General features: G+C 47.3%; 1 protein-coding gene across 1 annotated transcript in view; it reads right to left on the bottom strand.

Annotated features, from left to right (window-relative positions):
- Positions 1-18,703, bottom strand: part of LOC149358078 (nose resistant to fluoxetine protein 6-like) — a 79,569-nt gene extending 60,866 nt beyond the window's left edge. Inside the window, exons 1-2 of the mRNA XM_089576724.1 lie at positions 18,521-18,703; positions 16,615-16,622 (exon numbers count right to left, since the gene is read on the bottom strand). Of these exons, the coding sequence (XP_089432850.1) occupies positions 16,615-16,622; positions 18,521-18,703 (191 nt within the window). The remainder of the gene's footprint in view (positions 1-16,614; positions 16,623-18,520) is intronic.
- Positions 18,704-18,993: the final 290 nt, after the last annotated feature.

Consider the following 18,993-nt stretch of genomic DNA (forward strand, 5'->3'; position numbering starts at 1 on the left):
GCGGAGTGCGGTCAGCAGCCCTCAAGACGGTTCCGCAGCTGATGCTTGTCCTTGTGGTTTTCAGGAAAGAATGATCCACCAAGAAGAAATAACCGAACTACGGTGTGCATAAAATAATTCGATAAAACGAACTGATTTCTTAATTATCGCATAAGGATTCCAGAGAAATGCACCTGTTGTATCGCTTAAACTAAGATTACTGTGCCGATATATCTACACTTGGAATCATGTTTTTTTTTTTCAGGCACATAGATAACAAGCCATTCCACGCAGTGTCTTCGCTTAGAACGCTATTGAGTTTTTTTTTTTATTTCGCGCACTTGCCATAAAGGCATAATTTGTGTTGGCTGCATACCAATTAAAGGAAGTCATGTAAGCTGTTTTCATGCAGGAATCAGAGAAGGCCCTGCTCTTATTGTTGTCGGTCAGCCACTTGGAGAAATCCTCATCCCTCGTCGCCGCTAGTCCAACTTCCTGTAAAATTCGTGTCGTTGAACACCTTGTCCCTGCACAAGTCCACAACAGGTGGCGAACATCAACCTCTGCAGCCGGTGTGGAACATCTCGGGCAGGTGGTGAGTCCTGCGTCTTCTTCAGAGTCCCATCGGCACGTGACCGACGAGGTAAGGGCTGCCCCAGCCCTGATCCTTCTAAGGGACACCTCCTCCAATCTTGTTAGGTAATGCGAGAGAGCAAAAGTGCACGCGGGTATGAGGGCACATGTACTTTTCCTTATGGAGGAAGCTTAGGTGTGGAGAGCAGAGCGAGCGTCGAAAGGGAGACTGGTGAGGGATGATTTAGTGTTTGGAACTTGGCATCTAAGGTTGTCTACTTTTCTGTGCTCAGCAGTTCTCAGCATCGTCTTGTGCCCAGTGTATCTCGATGCGTATCTTTTTTTCTTACTGAGTGCATGGACCTCCTGCGTTATACGTAGTGTCTTGGTCACTATTTTCAGTTGTTTCATGGCGGCTAAGCAGTCTGTATAGATATGGGTTACTGTTATAGACTATTTTACTTATCTTATGGCATCGCATAGCATCGCATAGCATCGCATAGCATCCATAGCATCGCGGATTGCATAAAGTTTCATCACAAGCTGGTCCGGGTGGTCTGATACGTATTCATGATGTACGTTTAGCTCTCTGTGTGTCGGGCTAGCGGCTGCTGTTCTACCACTTTTTTCTGTAATCGACGCGTCCGCATATGAAATACATGTTCCTGGGCGTACATGAACCAGAAGTCGAGTTCTCGTCCTATCTTTACGATTAAGGATATTCGTCTTGTTTGTCGTAATAATATGAATTCTCATGAAGAGGGGTGAGCCACTGTAGGTGTTTGCACGCATTGTACAAGGATTCTGTGGTCATAACGTACTTTCGCTTCAGATTTTTCCTTGCCCCTCGCCGATCAGTTATATCTGCCAGTGTATTCAGCTGTGCAAGTTCCTGTAGAGTCGGGATCGGGGTAAGTTTTGGTAAGGCCGTGATGGTGCGCATTGCGTTCCTATTTATTGTTTCCAACTCCGTCCATTGTCGCCTCGTCAGTCGTTGGAACTAGGCCTGGTAGAGTATCTTAGGTTGTAGCACTGATTGTACAAGACGTGTTGCGATATCCGTTCGGGCTCCTCCTACCCTAGACGAAATGCATTTGATCAAGTTCAAGGAAGTCGCTGCAGCTTTTTTCATCCTATGGAGCAGTTGTGTTCCTTTGCCAGATTTATGTATGACTACATGTAGGATAAAAACTCTCAACTCATCCACCTCTTGTAATGACTGGTTTAGAGCCTTTAGCGTGACTCTTTTAGTTGCTAATTGGCTTCTTCCATTAATGTTCGCAAATGAATGCAGCTGGACATTTGCGGTGACAGTTCCAGACCTGCATCATGGACATACTCATCTAGTGCATTTAAGGCCTCTTGCAGATAAAAGTTGTGTCTCAAGCTGTTTATTTGTAGTCCAAGTCCTCACATCGTCTGCTTAAGCAATGAACTGCGCCTCTGGTATTTCAGCTAATCTTGACGTAAATGGTATGAGTGCGATATTAAGCAGCCAAGGTTCTGAAACTGAACCTTGTGGCACGCCTCTATTTGAGGCGCAATTAATGATTTGTTGTCCATTTACCCGCACAGAAAGCGTCCTCTCCTTAAGCAGATTATGCGCAGTTTTGTGACCTTAAAGGGAATACCCATACGTTCCATGTTGTCAAGGGCATTGACATGTAACACGTTGTCGTATGCCTTCGCCACGTCGGTAGCCACCCCGCTGCGTACAAGGTGGCTATGAGGCGAGACATGTATGACTTCTTCAGCCAGTATAGCCAACCCAGTTTCTGTGCCAAGGTTTGTACGGAACCCAATTTGTTGAGCATGGTATTCTAGTCCATTTTTCGACCACCACGATAGGCGCGTGGCAATCATCTTTGCATAGATCTTGCAAACTGTGGGCGTTAGTTTTGGGGCCACCACCAAGTGTTTCCAATTGTTTGGAATTTCTCCTCCGTGCCATACCTCGTTTACTACGTCAAATAAGGCGTCAACTGCGTCTCCTCCCAAGTTCTTGAAGACCTCATAAGGAGCACTGTCATGTCCAGGAGCAGTTTTGCCACTCGCTTCTTCGATAGCAGCCAATAACTCTAATTTGGAAAATGGTGCCGTTATCTCTGTTTTATTAACTGCATTTTTTTCCGGTGGACGAGCCGGATACTGTGCATGATTCGGGAAGACAAGAACCGAAGCCTGATCTGCAAACTCCTCTGGCGTTAACTGTAAGGCGATTCTAACACGCTCTCTGCATGATCTTTGATCTGCCGCCCCTTTTCCATGCCATGGAAAATCCTCCAGAGTACCCTGTTGGTCGTTCCTGAGCCCGAATTACTGCACCAGTCGTCCCACTAGTTATGAGCCAGCTGCTATTCATAACGGCGTGCCTGCGCCGTCACTCGGTTCACCTCAATTTTTCTTTGCACGTCTTCAGGATGCCGAGAAGCCTGTATCTCCGCTTGTTTTCGGCGTGCCCAAAGTTGTAGAAGGTGAACGTCGGGAGTTGGCGTATCTTCGTTCACTGCCATTGTAATGGTATGATCCTTGAGAATAGTTTGAAGGGTTGGCACAAGAGTATTCGGGATAACAGCATGAGCTCTTGCACGCTGTTGTATGTTATCCCAGTGTGTTACAGAAACTTTTCTTCGAATTTTCTTCATTTGTCCCAAATTGAAACCTATGCTAATGGCGACATAGTCATTACCCCATGCATCTCATTCTGCCTGCCACTGTAGGGCACGGGTGCCCCTTCCACCACGTCATATCCGGTGAGTGTGTTTTTGTAGCAGACAGTGTTGCGACACCTGGGTGATTTAGCAGTGTAACCTCCATTTCTCTGCAGGCAGTCTCACCTTGATCACCCCATTTGGAATCAAAGTTATATCCAAAAGCAGTGTGCAGAGCGTTAAAATCTCCACCTATTATTATCGGGGTTCCAGGGTATGAATGACGGATATGTTTAACCAATCGAAGATTAATTACTGTGTTTCTGGGCGAGCGCACGCGGACACTAGTATTAGGGGCATTTTGTTTGGGCGCGCGAGTACCGCAACTACGCCCTGCTGAGTGCTTCACCACTTGCTCAAGTCAAATGCCGGTTGGGGAACGCTGACCCTAACATATAGAGCAGCTTGTCCTGACGTTTCTGTCATTGCTCTTGCTCTTTTATCAGGGATGGGATAACGCAGACACCCTATATATGATGTGAAGGGACAAAACCGATTATGTTGTTGTAACCAAAACGCCCATGAATGCCGCTTGCCGTGTAATAATTTTTTCTTAATTTCCCCAACCTTATTAGGGACCCCTCTGCAGGTCCATTGTGTAATCTCTTTCTGATATTTCCGGCAAATTCATCCATGATGTCTACTGCTCTGAATGAGTTGGGTCAGTTGCGTAAGAGTGTCTAGTACCACCTCCCATATTTGTGTGCTAGCGGCAGGTTTACATTTCACAACACCCACTACCCTTGCTGCCTTACTGCCTGCGGGCGTCTCTTTCTGTTTTTCTGAATTTTCCTTCCGCCGCTCGGCTATACGCGCTTTCGTCTGACGCAGCTGTGCAATTTGTGTTGCTACAATCGCGGTTTCCTTGTCTATAGCATCCTGCTGGCGAGCACAATCTCCAAGCTCTGGAAAATCATCGGCAGTAAATACCGGCGGCCTGCGTTTTGCGCGTCACCCGATCTTCAGCGCTGAAGCAATGGATGTCCTGTTCTGCGGATCCTCCGTGACAGGCTCATCTCCTTCAGCCGAAGAAGAAGCTGTTGAGCTGCCCCGTGTGGTCGTTGAAAACTCCAGCGCTTGGCATGTCTCCCGGCAAAGTGGCGAAAATAAATGTGCCGCCGTCGCAGAAGCTCGCGCTTAGCGTGATGTGTCGCCTTACATCGGTGCACATGCAAACCATGAGAGTCTTCAAAGAGCGACCTCTGGCCTCAAGTCAGCTTTCTGCTCTGAGACCTTTTTTTTTCTGGCAAAGCTAACAGGAAAAACATCACTTGGGACACAAACAAAGCGATTTTCTCAGCGTTTCTGTTTTCATGCTGTAAACATTGCTCGCTGTGCTTCAAAACGCATTCTTCAGTCGCTGAAGCTTCATGGTGTGCAATGTTTGTTCATTTTAGAACATCTTTCTACGTCGGCTTCCCTTCTTAGTGAAGCTAGCATAGCGAAGACCGCCTATGCTCACAACAAAAACGTTCCGCAGCGGTTTTACTTGGTGATTATCAGATTTAGCTACTCTAGCCAATTACTAGAGAGTTAGTGATGCCACCGTATATAGAAGCGGCAGACATTGTGATTTTTCGCGGGAAGGAGCGAGTTACTCCTAGTAGATTTCAGGTTCTCTTCCTTCCTTACACCAGGGGTGCCCCGTCAGAGACGGTTTGTAGACTGGAAGACTGAAACGTTATCTTCGCACCACGGGTGCCCTGTCAGAGACGGTCGTACGATGAGTTGAGACGCAGGGATCAAGGGAGTACTTGAAGTTTTATATACACATATTTATATCACATACAAATCTAGGCACTGGACACAAATTAAACGGCAAAAAGAGAAAGCAACACAAAGTGGAACTGGCTAACACTAAGGGAGGCCCCTACACGGCATAGCCGAAGATGCATAGCACCTGACCTTAACTCAGAACCCTTTTTCCGGCTCCGGGGCCCAGTTTTAAAGACCTAAAGGCCCGGCCCAGATATGGTAGCACCCAATCATTTTACACTCTTCATATGGTTGGTTTACCGAGAGCATGGCCAGCCCTCCAGCTTCCGTAGGGTAAATCATCCTCTCCAACACAAAATAAAAATAAAAACTAACACAAAGTCGTGCCAGCACGTGCCAGGAGAAACATCCTTTCCCTCGCAAAAATAAAAAAAAAACAAATGCAACCCACAGTCGTGCCAGCACGTGCGATCGGTTTCCTCCGATGACCCTCGACTTTCGCGTCGTCCCGGAGTTGGGGATTATCGGGTTTAAACAGGCAGTTACCGCTGTAACTGCCACTTGCGAGCTCGGAAGACTTATTAGGCCCAAACTCTGAAAGCTTCCTTTCCTTAGAAGTCTTCCTAACCTTACGTGAGGCCGCCTTTCCGCGAATGTTCGATGGAGGAAGCCAGCTTACTCTGAAAGCTTCCCTCGCCTCTCCTCAAGTAAGGAACGCACGCCGCGTGTCTGGGTTTGAGGGTTCCTTCACATCGGCCAATAGGACGCCTAGTAGGAAGTTGCATTCCCGCGGCGACAACAAACATGGCGGCGCCCTTCGAAGCTGTGCCCCTCGATTCAAACTAAATTCGTCGTCGTTACTGCGTTTTTCAGTGCGTTCGCTGGCCATAAATGGGCCATCGGTCTTTCTCTTCCTCACATCTCGCCTCTAAGGAAAGTATGAGTGATAAATTGGCCTTATTTTTTATGCGAAGCATATTACTAGAGCTGCCACTCACGCCGTCGCCGTGGGACCCCCACGTGACACCGTGACGTCACACCACGTGACACCGTGACGTCACACCACGTGACATCGGATGAGAGAGCCGGCCTCCACCTCGCGCCGTCGCCGTGGGACCCCTAGCCGTCACGCCACGTGACGCCTTGACGTCACACCACGTGACATCGGATGAGAGAGCCGGCCTCCACCTCGCGCCGTCGCCGTGGGACCCCTAGCCGTCACACCCGCGCATTTCGAACGCGCGTTCACACTCGGTGTAGGTGAAACGCTCGCTCCACCGGGCAGGCAGACGCGGCTTCCGTGGCAATCCAGGCGCTCACCCAACGCGCGTCTCGGGGTTAGTCGGCGTTCCGCTGTAGCCATGCCCTTGTCTTCCCCCACGACGAAGGCTTCTAGTGGTTGTATTAAAATGACCAAGTATTCAACCAAGGAAAGCCATGTATTACCAAGCCTAGCCACTAATATGCTTCGCATTCCCCAGGCTTAGCCAAGCTGAGCCTCAGCAATTTATTTTTATTTAGATTGGCGATTCAGCCGATTTTAGGCTTAAGACCATCGGTTTGTTGACAAATGGTTTCCGTCCTAACAACCAGATGGCGCCACTAGGCTGAGCTAGGCGGAAAACTCGTCCACCAGATGCAAAGGGAATAGCCACATAAACGTCAATCGTCATGTCATTGTGTCGCTGTTTGCATACGCTGAATTAAAAGTGGAAATTTGAGAAACGTTGTAACGTTCCGCAAAATACCTGCGTTTAGCGTACGTAAGCATGCACACGCTTATGGTACATTTACAGCGTCGATTTATGCTATTTGCTAGCCATATCTCTCACGCCACGAGCGGCGACGTGGTGGCCGGGAGGTGTGAACGAGGCAACATTTCGGCGGCGGCGGATTTCGCTCGCTGTCGCCGCCGAATGCCCAAATGTGACAGAGCCGCACCGCTGCGGAATCTGAAAGCAAATTCTTCCTCTGAGTGCACTTCCACTGGATTCACCGCGTCGCGAAGCAACCTAGCTGCTCGAGGATACAGGTACACTTCATCGAATGCGTATTCACAAGCGCGGTTAAAAAATTGCGTGTAGTCGCCCGCGTAGCGGTCAGTCCACGCTGCCATTTTCTCCCGCCTGCTCAACTGCGCTCACGCCGGGCTCGCGTCTTGGCGCCGCGTCTCGCCGCGTCTCGCCGCCCGCGTGAGTGTGCGGAGTCACTTGTTGCAGCAGTGAGGTTAAGCGCTCCTCCAGGGCCAGGAGCGACGTAAGGACGCATGAAGGCAGCTGGCACCTGCCTCAACTGTGAGGACGCACCAAGGACGACCTTACTTAGGGCTCCTCAGTAAGGAAGGTTTCAGATTGACATGAGGGCTCCTCACTGCAGTGAAGGCTCCCTTACTGAGGTAAGGAAGCTTTCAGAGTTTGGGGGTTAGCACTCCCCAGGCTTACTAGCTATCCGGCGCCTCACCGACACCCGGTCAGTAGCGTCACCCAACTCAGGCCTTCGCCGTTCCCGGCTAGCCGTGCTGTCGCCGGCTATTGCTCATCTTTATTGCCCCCATCCCCCCTCGTCAACGGCGCCCTGACACCGTCCCGTCCAGCAGTGCTTAATCCGCAGAAGGTCCGCAGACTTTTCGAACCAGACGTTCGTCGCGAGTTTGTGTCGCATATCTGGTGTTCACCAAGACGAGGGGGCGATCAGCAAGCGGCGGCTCTCACCGTCGCTTGGATAGCCGGCGCGAATTGGCCCCAAAGGGCGATGGACGCCCGAGGGGCCCCGGCGCCTTCGCGCGCGCGCGCGCATCGTTCAACGAAAGGTGACACTTCGCTTCGAGCGCACCCTTCCGTCCTTTCCCGCCAGAGGGAGCGGGGGACCATTGAAGATGGCTGCGGCGGGGTGCTGAGAAAGGATTAGCGGTCCTGATGACCTCGCGCGAACCACCGACACCTTACACTCCTATTCGCTCTTATGACCTCATCCAATCGCCACTCTGTGGCGGGGACGTCGACAAAGAGCTGGACGATGATTGGTAGACCAATTAAAAACGAATGAGTTGCGAATAAAGATGCTTTCTTTATACTCCTCGCTTGACTAGGTTTTCTTTTTTTTTCGAAATGAGCCAAATCCACTTTGACAGGAAACGAGAAAAACGCACAAGCTTTTATCCGCAGCAACGCGCTAGAAGCTATTACGTGATACGCTTTAAAATGCTAGTTTTTTTTTACAATACAATACAATAGAACTTTATTTACATCACTGTACATGATGTAGGGGGCTTGCAGAAAAAGCTGCCAGAAGCCAGCTTGAGAGGGCCGCAGTCCCCTTCATTGGCAGTACTCAGTAGAGGTTAACATAGACAGCACCTAAGCCGTAATGAAAGAAATCAAAGGTACAGTGCATGGAATAATACGAGGTGGATACGTGATAAGAATGACATTACATATAACAAGATTTCATATGTAATTTGAACAAAAGTAGATATTGTAAAAAAAATTAAATATGGCCCATTTAATTTTGACCATTTTGCAAAGGAGAGATGTATGGGCAAACTTAACATTACATTCGATGTCTGAATTTCACTCATTAAAAAACCCTTCACTTCTTTCTTCCAATGCAGATTGCCACGACCAGTGATAGGTACCGACCGACTGACCCTGCGCTTCAAAGCCCCGAGATGCAAGCTGATTTTCTAATCTTCTTACAATTGTCAACCACCTTTCTAGTTTCGGTGGTCGGTGGAGTAAAGCTACGAATGAACATGAATAAGCGAAGATGGCGTGTTACTGGAAGACGTTCACACCAGGGATAGACGATCACTTACGTTGCGAGGATGAGGGTCAGGCTTGAGACGTATGACTCTCTGCGGGGCGAGCACTCGGTGTACGTTGTATTTTTACGGGCGCCGATTACCTGCAGCACTGGTGCGCATAAAAAAAAAATATCCGTCGCAGTGCAAGAAACGCCAGCAAGTGCTTCGCAGTCTTCGCTATAAACCATTGCGTTCTTTTAGAATTTATTTATTTATTTATTTACCTGTTTCAAGCACCTACTGCGTCCATGAGGCATCATAGTAGGGGGATTAATGATATATAATATCACACGCAAAGAAGATATTCGGAACATGTCAGCGAGGTAACACAAGAAAACATGAAGAAATGGATTCACAACTAGTTAGTATCCACGATGAAACACCATCAGGTAGGTCAGGTTATCATTTAAATAGCTGTCTAAAAATTTGGTGCGCAAACCACATCATTCGGAAGACTATTCCAGTCAAGAATGGTGTTAGGGAATTATTCGCAGCCCGCCTGACCTCAGCGCTCAGCCGTCTGCATCTTCCCAGAGTGTTCGATTGCGCCTTCAATCGCAGAGGACATTGTGATGCGGCCCCGTACTTTGGGAACGGCTTCTCTCTTGTTGCTTAAATAAACTTGCTTAAATCTGAACTGCACACAAGCTCTGCTGCTGCTTGTGTTTTGAGCAAGTCACCTTTGTGGCTGAGAGCCAGATAGTTTAGGCGCCGTATTTTCATACATGCGAACGGATAAAGGGCTTTATTTCGCCGTCCCGAGAACCGATTTCGATGACATCCGTTGTACAGTCGACTCTCGTTAAAGCAGATTCGAAGGGTAGCGAAAATTTGTTCGAATTATACGCAGTTCGTATCAAGGGTATCCTGTTTAATACACGTTATATACTGACGGTACCAAAATGCCAGTTGGAATAAACTGGAAGTTAGAATTCAGCCAGCTGAAATTAACACGATTCAACTACTTAGAAGACAAAGCAAAAATTCACTTCTTTATGCAAAAGAAAGCCTCTCTGGGCTCCAAGTATATATAGTGAAGTGAACAAAAACTGATTCTGGTTCGAACCCGACCGCGGCGGCCGCGTTTCAATGAAGGCGAAACTCAAGAGGCGTCCGTGTGCTGTGCGATGTCAGTGCACGTTAAAGATCCCCAGATGGTCGAAATTATTCCGGAAACCTCCACTACGGCATCTCTTTTTCTCTTTCTTCTTTCTCTCCCACCTTCCTCTCTTCCCTTACGGCTCGGTTCAGGTGTCCGTCGAGATATGTGAGACAGAGTCTGCGCCATTTCCTTTCCTTAAAAACCAATTTACCAAATTTACCGCTGCATATTTGCATATTGAAAACCAATGTGAGTTCAACAGTCAGTATGTATTAACGGGAAAAAATTGGCATTTCGATTATGTAGTGCCTCTTTTTCCTGTATATGAAATCTGTAGGACGGCCTCTGATAACAGGGAACACAACCATTTCGCATACAATTTAAGGTGCCCATCATATACGCTCTACAGAATATAACTAGAGTAACCAACAAAATTACTATGTCTGTTTACAGTTATTAAGGCGAAAGCCTTTAATGTCTCATTGTTGTAAGCAGCAGTTGTCGACAGAGAATGTCACGCTTTTCAGTTGGTCGAAACGGTCGTGACGTCACAGTGCGCCAATTTCAAACGGGGCCAATTGTACTTTGGCTAGTAACCATGCAACCAATTGAAGGGACCATATAGTGATGCTCCAAGTAAGTGGGACTGAGCTTAGTTAATTGCTTAATTACCCAATTAGCCTAATTTTCTTCTCTAGTCAGGCCATATAAATAAATAAAACCTAGTAAGAAATTGGTCGAGCTCGGGAATCGAACCCCGGTCTTCGGAGTGCGAGACGAGCATGCTATCAACTCTGCCATGCCAGCTCGATGGTTTGTAATGAACAAAGGCACGTCTAGTGAATACGGTGTCTTCGCTCACTCCCATCCTCCTCCCTTCCCTTCCGGCGAGGTTTAGGTGTCCACCGAGATATGAGAGAGAAATACATTTCCTTTCCTCAAAAACCAATTTACCGACGAGCGAGGCGTAGAACCGAATGGGCAATGGCGTTCTATGGACTCCCTGGCAGCGTTGCAAGACGCTCTCGCGTTCCACTCTTACAGGCGAAGCTTAAAATCTTAACCACACATCAGTGACCACACTTTAGGTCAAAAAAGTGCACCCCCCCCCCCCCTGAATTTTGACGGGTGTCCACCAAGATATGTGAGACAGTTACTGCGTAATTTTCTTTCCTCAAATACAATTTTCATTTTCTTCATTACGGGCCATCTTCGTCTTTCTTCTTTCACTCCCACTTCCTCCGTTCCTCTACGGTGTGGTTCAGGTGTCCACCGAGATGACAGAGATTTACTGCGCCATTTCCTTTCCTCAAAAACCGTTGCGTTGAAACGGCAAGGCATCGCGCCGAACGGGTGGTGGCGTTCCGTGGACTCCCTGGCAGCGCTACAACACGCTGTCGCGTTCCACTCCTAAAGGTGAAGCTTAAGCTTAATTAGCAGTTAATTAGTATTCAGGCATTAATCAGTAATTAACTATTAATTAGTGATTTGTCATAACTTAGTAATTAGTACTCAATTACATGTGACGCCACCAGTGCCACAGAAGCACTGAAAGTGGTGCGGAAAACGCTTTCGCCTCTACGCACTTTAGACAGTCAAAGTGCCCCCTGAATTTTTTTTCATAGAGGTACAGCCCTTTATTATTTGGTTTGGGAATACTAAGACTTTTACACCTTTCTTTGACTATAAAAATGAAGACAAGGACCTTAATGCTACGTTGATGCATTTTCTTCTAAATGCAGTAAACTTTATGCAAAATGGTGCAAGTGGTGCCAAATACGAAAACTCGTGCATCCACCATTACTTCGAATGTAAAAATGAGAGTTGGGCTGGAAACAGGAAATACTGATCCTAAAAAGCACTCCCTGAATGCGACCCCCCCCCCCCCTCCCCCATATGGAGCAATGAGAGATATATCTAAATCACCCTCTCTTCTCTTCTCTCCTCATTTCCAGGTTCTAAAATGTGAGACTTGCTAATAGGACGCTTCTGATTACAGACTGAGTTAGCATGCAAATGCTCCATTTTCATTGGTGACACGATGATCCCGTTAGCTCAGAGTGGTGACACCACTGACTTTTTTTCAGGATATAGAACTGCTACTACTTCCACGACGACCATTACAGAACCTTACACCCAAGAAAATACTGCAGTTGCAGCTTTCATAGTAAAATCCCATTCCCTTGAAACGTCTAAAATGTATGAGAAATTAGCCCTCCACGGGCACGAAATATGCTGTTATAGGGTGAAGACCGAAATAGCCCTTTATCTTTTTTCGCGGATATACGGAGCGAAAGGCGAGAAAAAGGAAAGAACGGCGCCGCGGGCAGTGATGAAGGGCATTTGACGGTGATAACGCAGGTGCAGCCTAGAGCGATAGCCACCTGAAACACTTTATGCGAGCCGCTAACGGCGCTGCAGTCGACGTAGGCTTCGGTATCGTAGTGTGTCGTAACGAGAATTGTCGCAAAAATTTTGTCCACAAATTTTTTTCGGGAGTAGCTTCAGATGCGTCCAACCATTGAAGCGGCGCTAGTGGAATAAATAGCAAACTGCGACTCTTGTCGAGAACGCTAAGGGCAATAGGAAATATTTTCATGTACTTAGTCTAACGCAAAAAAAAAAAATTGAGATCACTGTGACGACCCGCACTGGGAGAATGCGAAAGCACTGACGCCTCCTCAGCACTCTTCACCCCTCTTTATCATTTTCTTTTTCGTTGTTAATTAATTTAACTACTCAATTATCGTAATTATCTTATGCTGTAATATACCTTGAATATAGCTTCTTTTATCTCAATCAACCATTTTGGTTTTTCATATTTGGCGCCATGGTTTCTTTCCCGTCCGCGTACTATATCCCCGTCCAGCCTATAAAACCGTCGAAAGGCTTTTTGCTGATAATTAATTAACTAATTAATCTATGTGAATGAAACGTTTTGTTCGATTAATTGTCACTCATCAAATACAATGCAATTCATTTCAAACTTTATTTTCACTCTTTTGCCTATTTTTTCACTATTTCTCCGTGCACAGCTGTTTTCCCGTCCACTCACTTTATCGACGTCCACGCTATTTCGACGTTTTTTCCGACATTTTGGCTCTAATTAATTAACTAAACTTACTATCGACCTAATTTTTGTTTTGCGCAGCATCCTCACATGATCCTCTTTCGATCACAACCACTCGTTTGATGCTACCTTTTCTGATAACGTCACAACTGCTGCGGACACGTTTTGCGGACACATTTTGCGGACACATTTTGGTGACACGACCCCTCCGACATATCTTAGAAATGCTTTCGCATTAATAAATCATATCAAATCAACAGATGCCCAGCTTTTCTTGCCATCACCAACTAGCGTGATCAGTCGGCCGTCACTAGTGAACATCGCGTAACTCTATAGAACATTTTAATTCGTAATTGAGAGGTAACCAAGGTGTAAGAATATATTCTTACACCGTGAAGGGAAACCAAACAGGGCGGTGAGATGGTGCGCGAAGGTGTGATAGCGATGGCCTACTGCTCCTACGCGCTGCAGAATCTGACTTATAAAATGCTTCCTGCTCTCGCACCGACTAGTTCTGAAGGCCAGGTGAAATAAAATACGTATATCAAAGGCTCAAAATCGTCGCGGTATTTTCACGATGTTAAGCGCCATGCAGCATGCGGTGGCAGTAGAAGCGTTTGTCCAGATTTTCTGGGCTTGTTGAGACAAGTCTCGTGGGCCTGCCAGCAGCTTCCTTTTGGGGGCGACCATTGTTGGCGTTATGAGGAAACCAAGAAACACTCGTAAGCGTTTTTTTTTTACACGCGGCGGGGATGATGTCCTGAATAAAATATGAACCTCGCGTTCGCAGAATGGAACAAGTACGCATCCGCAGCAGCGATAGTTACATCCCTCTCCATCCCCAGCCCCCGCCGGCCGGAGCGCGGCTAGACCGCGTGAAAACCTGCGACGGTTCCACGGCTCCGAGCGCCTCCTGTCTGGTCGCGTGTCCGTCAAAGCATCCTCTTGGGTCAAGAAGGGAACGGGGCGCAGTTCTCTTTTGCGACACACTACGACGCAGAAGCCTACTTTCTTTCTTTCTTTCTTTCTTTCTTTCCTTCTTTCTCTCTTTCTTTCTTTCTTTCTTTCTTGCTTTCTTTCTTGCTTTCTTCCTTTCTTTCTTTCTTTCTTCCTTTCTTTCTTCCTTTCTTTCTTCCTTTCTTTCTTTCCTTCTTTCTTTCTTCCTTTCTCTCTTTCTTTTTTACTTTCTTTCTTTCCTTCCTTCTTTCTTCCTTTCTTACTTTCTTCCTTTCTTTCTTTCTTTCTTTCTTTCTTTCTCTCTCTCTTCCTTCCTTCCTTCCTTTCTTTCTTTCTTTCTTCCTTTCTTCCTTCCTTCCTTCCTTCCTTTCTTTCTTTCTTTCTTTCTTTCTCTCTCTCTTCCTTCCTTCCTTCCTTTCTTTCTTTCTTTCTTCCTTTCTTCCTTCCTTCCTTCCTTCCTTTCTTTCTTTCTTTCTCTCTCCCTCTCTCTCTATTTCTTTCTCTCGCCGTTCACGAAACTGTATGGGTAACTTTTTCCTAGGTTTACGGGGTTCGTCGCCAACGACACATGCAGTGGCGTCCTATGCCGTGAGAGAAAACTCCGGTGCTCCCCTTCAGGATGAACCCAGCATTGTCCACGCTCACCATGTGACCCGAGCAGTGGGCGTGTGCCATCTATGGGCGTGCGATCTATGTGAACCAAGGGGAGGGAGCGTTTTGGGAGGTCGGGAAGGATCGCAGCACAGCTGCTTCTTCGAACCCATAGGGTGCGGGGGCAAAATGTAGACTTTGTTAGGTCACTTATACGAGGTCTGTTAGAAAAGTATCCGACCTTATTTTTTTTTTCGAACGCCTGTTGGATATGAAACAAGCGCGCTTGCATCAGCCGACCTTGAACCTTCGTGAGCATGCGCGAATTTTTTTCCTGCCTGCCGATAGCGTCAGTCGCTGGGAGGCAGCGTTTTAGCGAGGTAGTGCGCAGTGCTCTCGTCGGTTTTTTATTGCAAGGAAAATAGCGGAGCGACTGGAGCAGCGCTACTGCATCAAATTTCAACAGAAACTGGACGACAGCCAATGGAAACCATTCGGAATATCCAGACGGCTTTCGGTGACGATGCTATGAGCAGCACACAGGTACGCAGTGATACAACTGGTTTAACGACGGCCGCACATCGGTGGAGAGCAAGCCATGCTCCGGTAAGCCATCAACATGCCGAAGTGAACGCTGTGGTGATGCGGGACCGTCGTGTGACTATCCGAGAAATTGCGGAAGCGGTGGACATTAGCACTTTTTCTGCACATTCCATTATCACCGAAGATTTGCCCATGAAGAGAGTTGCGGAAAATTTGTGCCAAAGCTGGTCACGGTGGAGCAAAAGCAGATTCATGTTGAAGTCTCACAGGACATGCTGGATTCCACAAACAGTCACCTCGACTTCATGAACACCATAATGACTGGTAACGAGTCTTGGGTGTACGGGTACGACCCGGAAACCAAATCCCAGTCGTTACAGTGGAAGCAGTCCACGTCACCAAGACCAATGAAGGCCCGCCAAGGGCGCAGCAACGTCAAAGTGACTGCTCTCTTTGACTACCGCGGTGTGGCACACCACGAGTAAGCATCACAGGGTCAAACAATCACCAAAGAGTACTACAGGGATGTCCTCCGTCGCCTATGGGATGCTGTGCGGCTCAAGAGACCGGAGTTGAGGCCAACAAGAAATTGGTGCATCCATCACGACAATGCTCCTGCACATTCCTCACACTTGATTCAGTCTTTTTTGGCGAAAAACCAGACTTCTGTAGTTAAACAGGCTCCTGACTCTCCTGATATGGCCCCCTACGGCTTCTGGCTGTTTCCCGAAATCAGAGGCCATTGAAAGGAGTGCGATTTCAGACAAGAGAGGACATTATGGCTGCAACGACAGCTGAGATAAACTGCATTCCGAAAGGGGCCGACATTCCGAAAGAGGCCTTTTCGGAATGCTTCCAATAATGGCAGCACCGCTGGGAGAAGTGTGTGGAGTCTCAAGGAGACTACTTTTAGGGTGAGTAGGTTTCCAACACTCCAGTTATGCCAGTTTTTTTTTCTTCGGCCAAAGGTAAGACACTTTTCTAACAGACCTCGGACAAGCCTAGGCATTCAGTAGCTTTGCTCAACCACTTTAAGCTGCCTTAGTGCAGACGTAAAAAAATTACGCCGAGGCGGAAGCCACCCATACGAACACAGACGAGTACAGTAAAGTAGCCCTTCAGACTGCCTCTTTGCTGCTTTTTGTAATGGCCGATTCCTGTACCTTATTACTCGAGCAGTGCAACGCGAAAAGGGTGTAAAAATTAATGTTGGAAATGAGAGCAAAGCCAGTCAGTTCACACGACGAAACCCGGGCGGGGGGGGGGGGGGGGGGGGGGGGCACAATCGCACTTATATAGAAAAGGAACGAAGTTTCGGTTGACATCATGCGGCCAACGGCTTCGGCTTCGTGCACTTACGACGGCTGCCGAGGACATCCATGTCACCTTCGGTGCATGTCGAGGGAACGCATATCCCCAGTCTCAGCGTCTTGCCTCGTACCTTACTCCACAAGAACTCCGGGATAGGCTGCATTGGAAACAGACTGTAATTAGCTGCCGAGCGGAACCAGCGTCTCTACCTACACGCGGCAATGCGGCCGGAGCTGTGATTGCCGACTAGTCCTAGTACCTGCCAGACTGTGAAGATGAGGAAAGATAACCTATATGTAAGGCCAGAATTTTTCTGCGAAACCAACCATAGCAAGTCGTTAAGAAACATAGAATGAGCTGTTATGATGGCTAATGCAGCTCTACGGCCAATTGTAAACACTGGGCCATGTTTACGACACACGATGTACGCATATACGCTCGTGGAATTCAAACGCACTTTGCTTGAATACAAAGAAAGTTCAGCCGTAAGAACGACATTTTTTTTATCGGTGAACGTTTTTACGCAATGAGATGAATTACTAAGTAGAGGGAAATTTCTTTTGTAGATATTGCGGTTAACAAGAAGGGTGTACAGATTCGAAGGAAGGACCTTTCTTAGTCTGTGCCACACTTCTGGTAGTTTTTTAAAAGCTAGCACTGGTTTCCTAGGAAAATGGTTTATTTTAACAAGTCCTGTGAGCACGCCGGTCCCGCACCGCAGACGCCTCGCGTTTCTCTGAGCAAACCGGCCTATTCGCAAGTAGTACTAACTATAGGCTGCGCGCTAGGCCAACAGTCCTGGGCAAAAGCATTTTTGAATGGAGAAGAGTTTATGAACGCTATTTTGTCATACATTGTAAGTTTTACTATAACAATCAATGCATTCGCAATCTCCCCTCGGCAGGCTGGCATTTTGTTTTCTATTAACGTTTTTGCCATCCTCAAAAGCTTTCCCCGTTGGTTTTATATGGCAGTCTTAACTGCTCGATGCGAGCGATGGAAAGACTACAAAAGAAATATTTTGCTACATGTCCTAAGAATGGACCATTACCTTCGATATTTCAATATCAGCACCTTACAGTTTTTCATTACTGAAAATTTTTGTCCAAGAATGTTGTACATGCCAATACGACTGTTTTTGGTCGTCATTGGGAAAGAAGAAGCTGTCAAAGAAAGGGAAGGGCGATCAGTAGGAGCATTTCAGTGTCTTTGCATCGGCACTGCAAATAGACTGCACTGCATGTGCTTTTCGAAAGCGCGTGTATTTTGGCACGATGCAGGCAAAACTTGTACTAAAAACCGATATGGCGATTACTAATTAGCGGCTACAAACCTGCAATTGCAGTTAGTTGCTTAACTGTGTAAGATATAAGTTAATTACCAGAAATTAGTTAATCGGCTAAATATTTAACTTTATTCACCTTTTTTCCGTGTCCGTAAGCGCTGGAATTATTCTGCCGCCGAAGCCGCCTACATAACTCAAAAGAACTATTTTTAAAGATTAGTGACTGGCTTCCTCGTAACACCTGGTATATATAAAGTGAGGCTGAGACACTACTGCAAAAAGCTTGCAAATTTGCCTGCAGGTTGCCTGTAGAATTTTTTGTCATAGCGAAGGTGGCTCCTCACCATTTTCAGAGTATAGTGACACGCACGATGAAAACCGCAAGACAGGCTAGCCCGGATACCAGCGCCATGATCGGTTCGCTTGTCTATATCTGACAGGGCGTCCCTCTGCCCCTTCTGCAATAGTGCCCCTTCTGCAATAGTGGGAAGCGTAAAACCCGCAAGTATATATCTCCAACCGGCAATAGAACCCTACTACTAAGCAAGGTAATGAGAGGTGATGGTCGAAGTTTAAAACTTTAAATTCTGCATAGGCTGCTTCAGTTATGCATGCTTCGGGGTAGATTTACCTGTGATAAACGGTTCGTCGCGTTTTGTCTATTTTCACCAAAGCAACGGGTCACCGCAGCAGGCCAGCTCGCATCCAGAATTTCTAGTCTGGAGAACCACTCCTAGCGTTACTCTCCTTTAGGCGTTCCCAAGGAAAGAGGGAATGCTCATATGTCCGCATAGACACTGAATGCGTGGCACTGCAAACATAGCCGCTCTTGTGCAGGCTACTTTTCTTCTCGGACGCTCGTAATTCGGCCCACTCTCACCTTCACTCTCAACGGGGGCGAAGCGTCGTCGGGCAAGTGCACGTTGAGCAGGCAGTACTGACTCGCAAAAGGTACACCGGAAACTTCCAGTGTTTCCTGCTCGCGTGTCATGGGCAGGGCTTCGATGCACTCCGAATAGAATCCCAAGAAGGTGAGGCCGCCCAACAGGATACCACTGTCCATTTTTGCCGAGCCATCAAACACTGCACAGTGAACGAAGACAAACTGTCTGGAACGTATGTGGTGAGCAACGAAGAAAAATTGGAGGAGACACTTAAGCTCCGCCTTAAGGGTACGGCGCGATAGCTTTAATGGGTTAACGCCAATAAAACCCCCGCTTAACCAAGCTATACGACCGTGTCTGCGTGGCCTGGGGGAGCATGTATGGCTGGGAATGGAAGGGTTCTCTAGGGTTCGAATCCCCTCAGCTTCCCATCTGATTTGAGAAGCCCGAGTGGCAGCTCCTCCCAAAT

Source organism: Amblyomma mixtum, chromosome 3 (assembly GCF_055824585.1).
Source record: "Amblyomma mixtum isolate Tamu chromosome 3, ASM5582458v1, whole genome shotgun sequence".
Taxonomy (NCBI): domain Eukaryota; kingdom Metazoa; phylum Arthropoda; class Arachnida; order Ixodida; family Ixodidae; genus Amblyomma; species Amblyomma mixtum.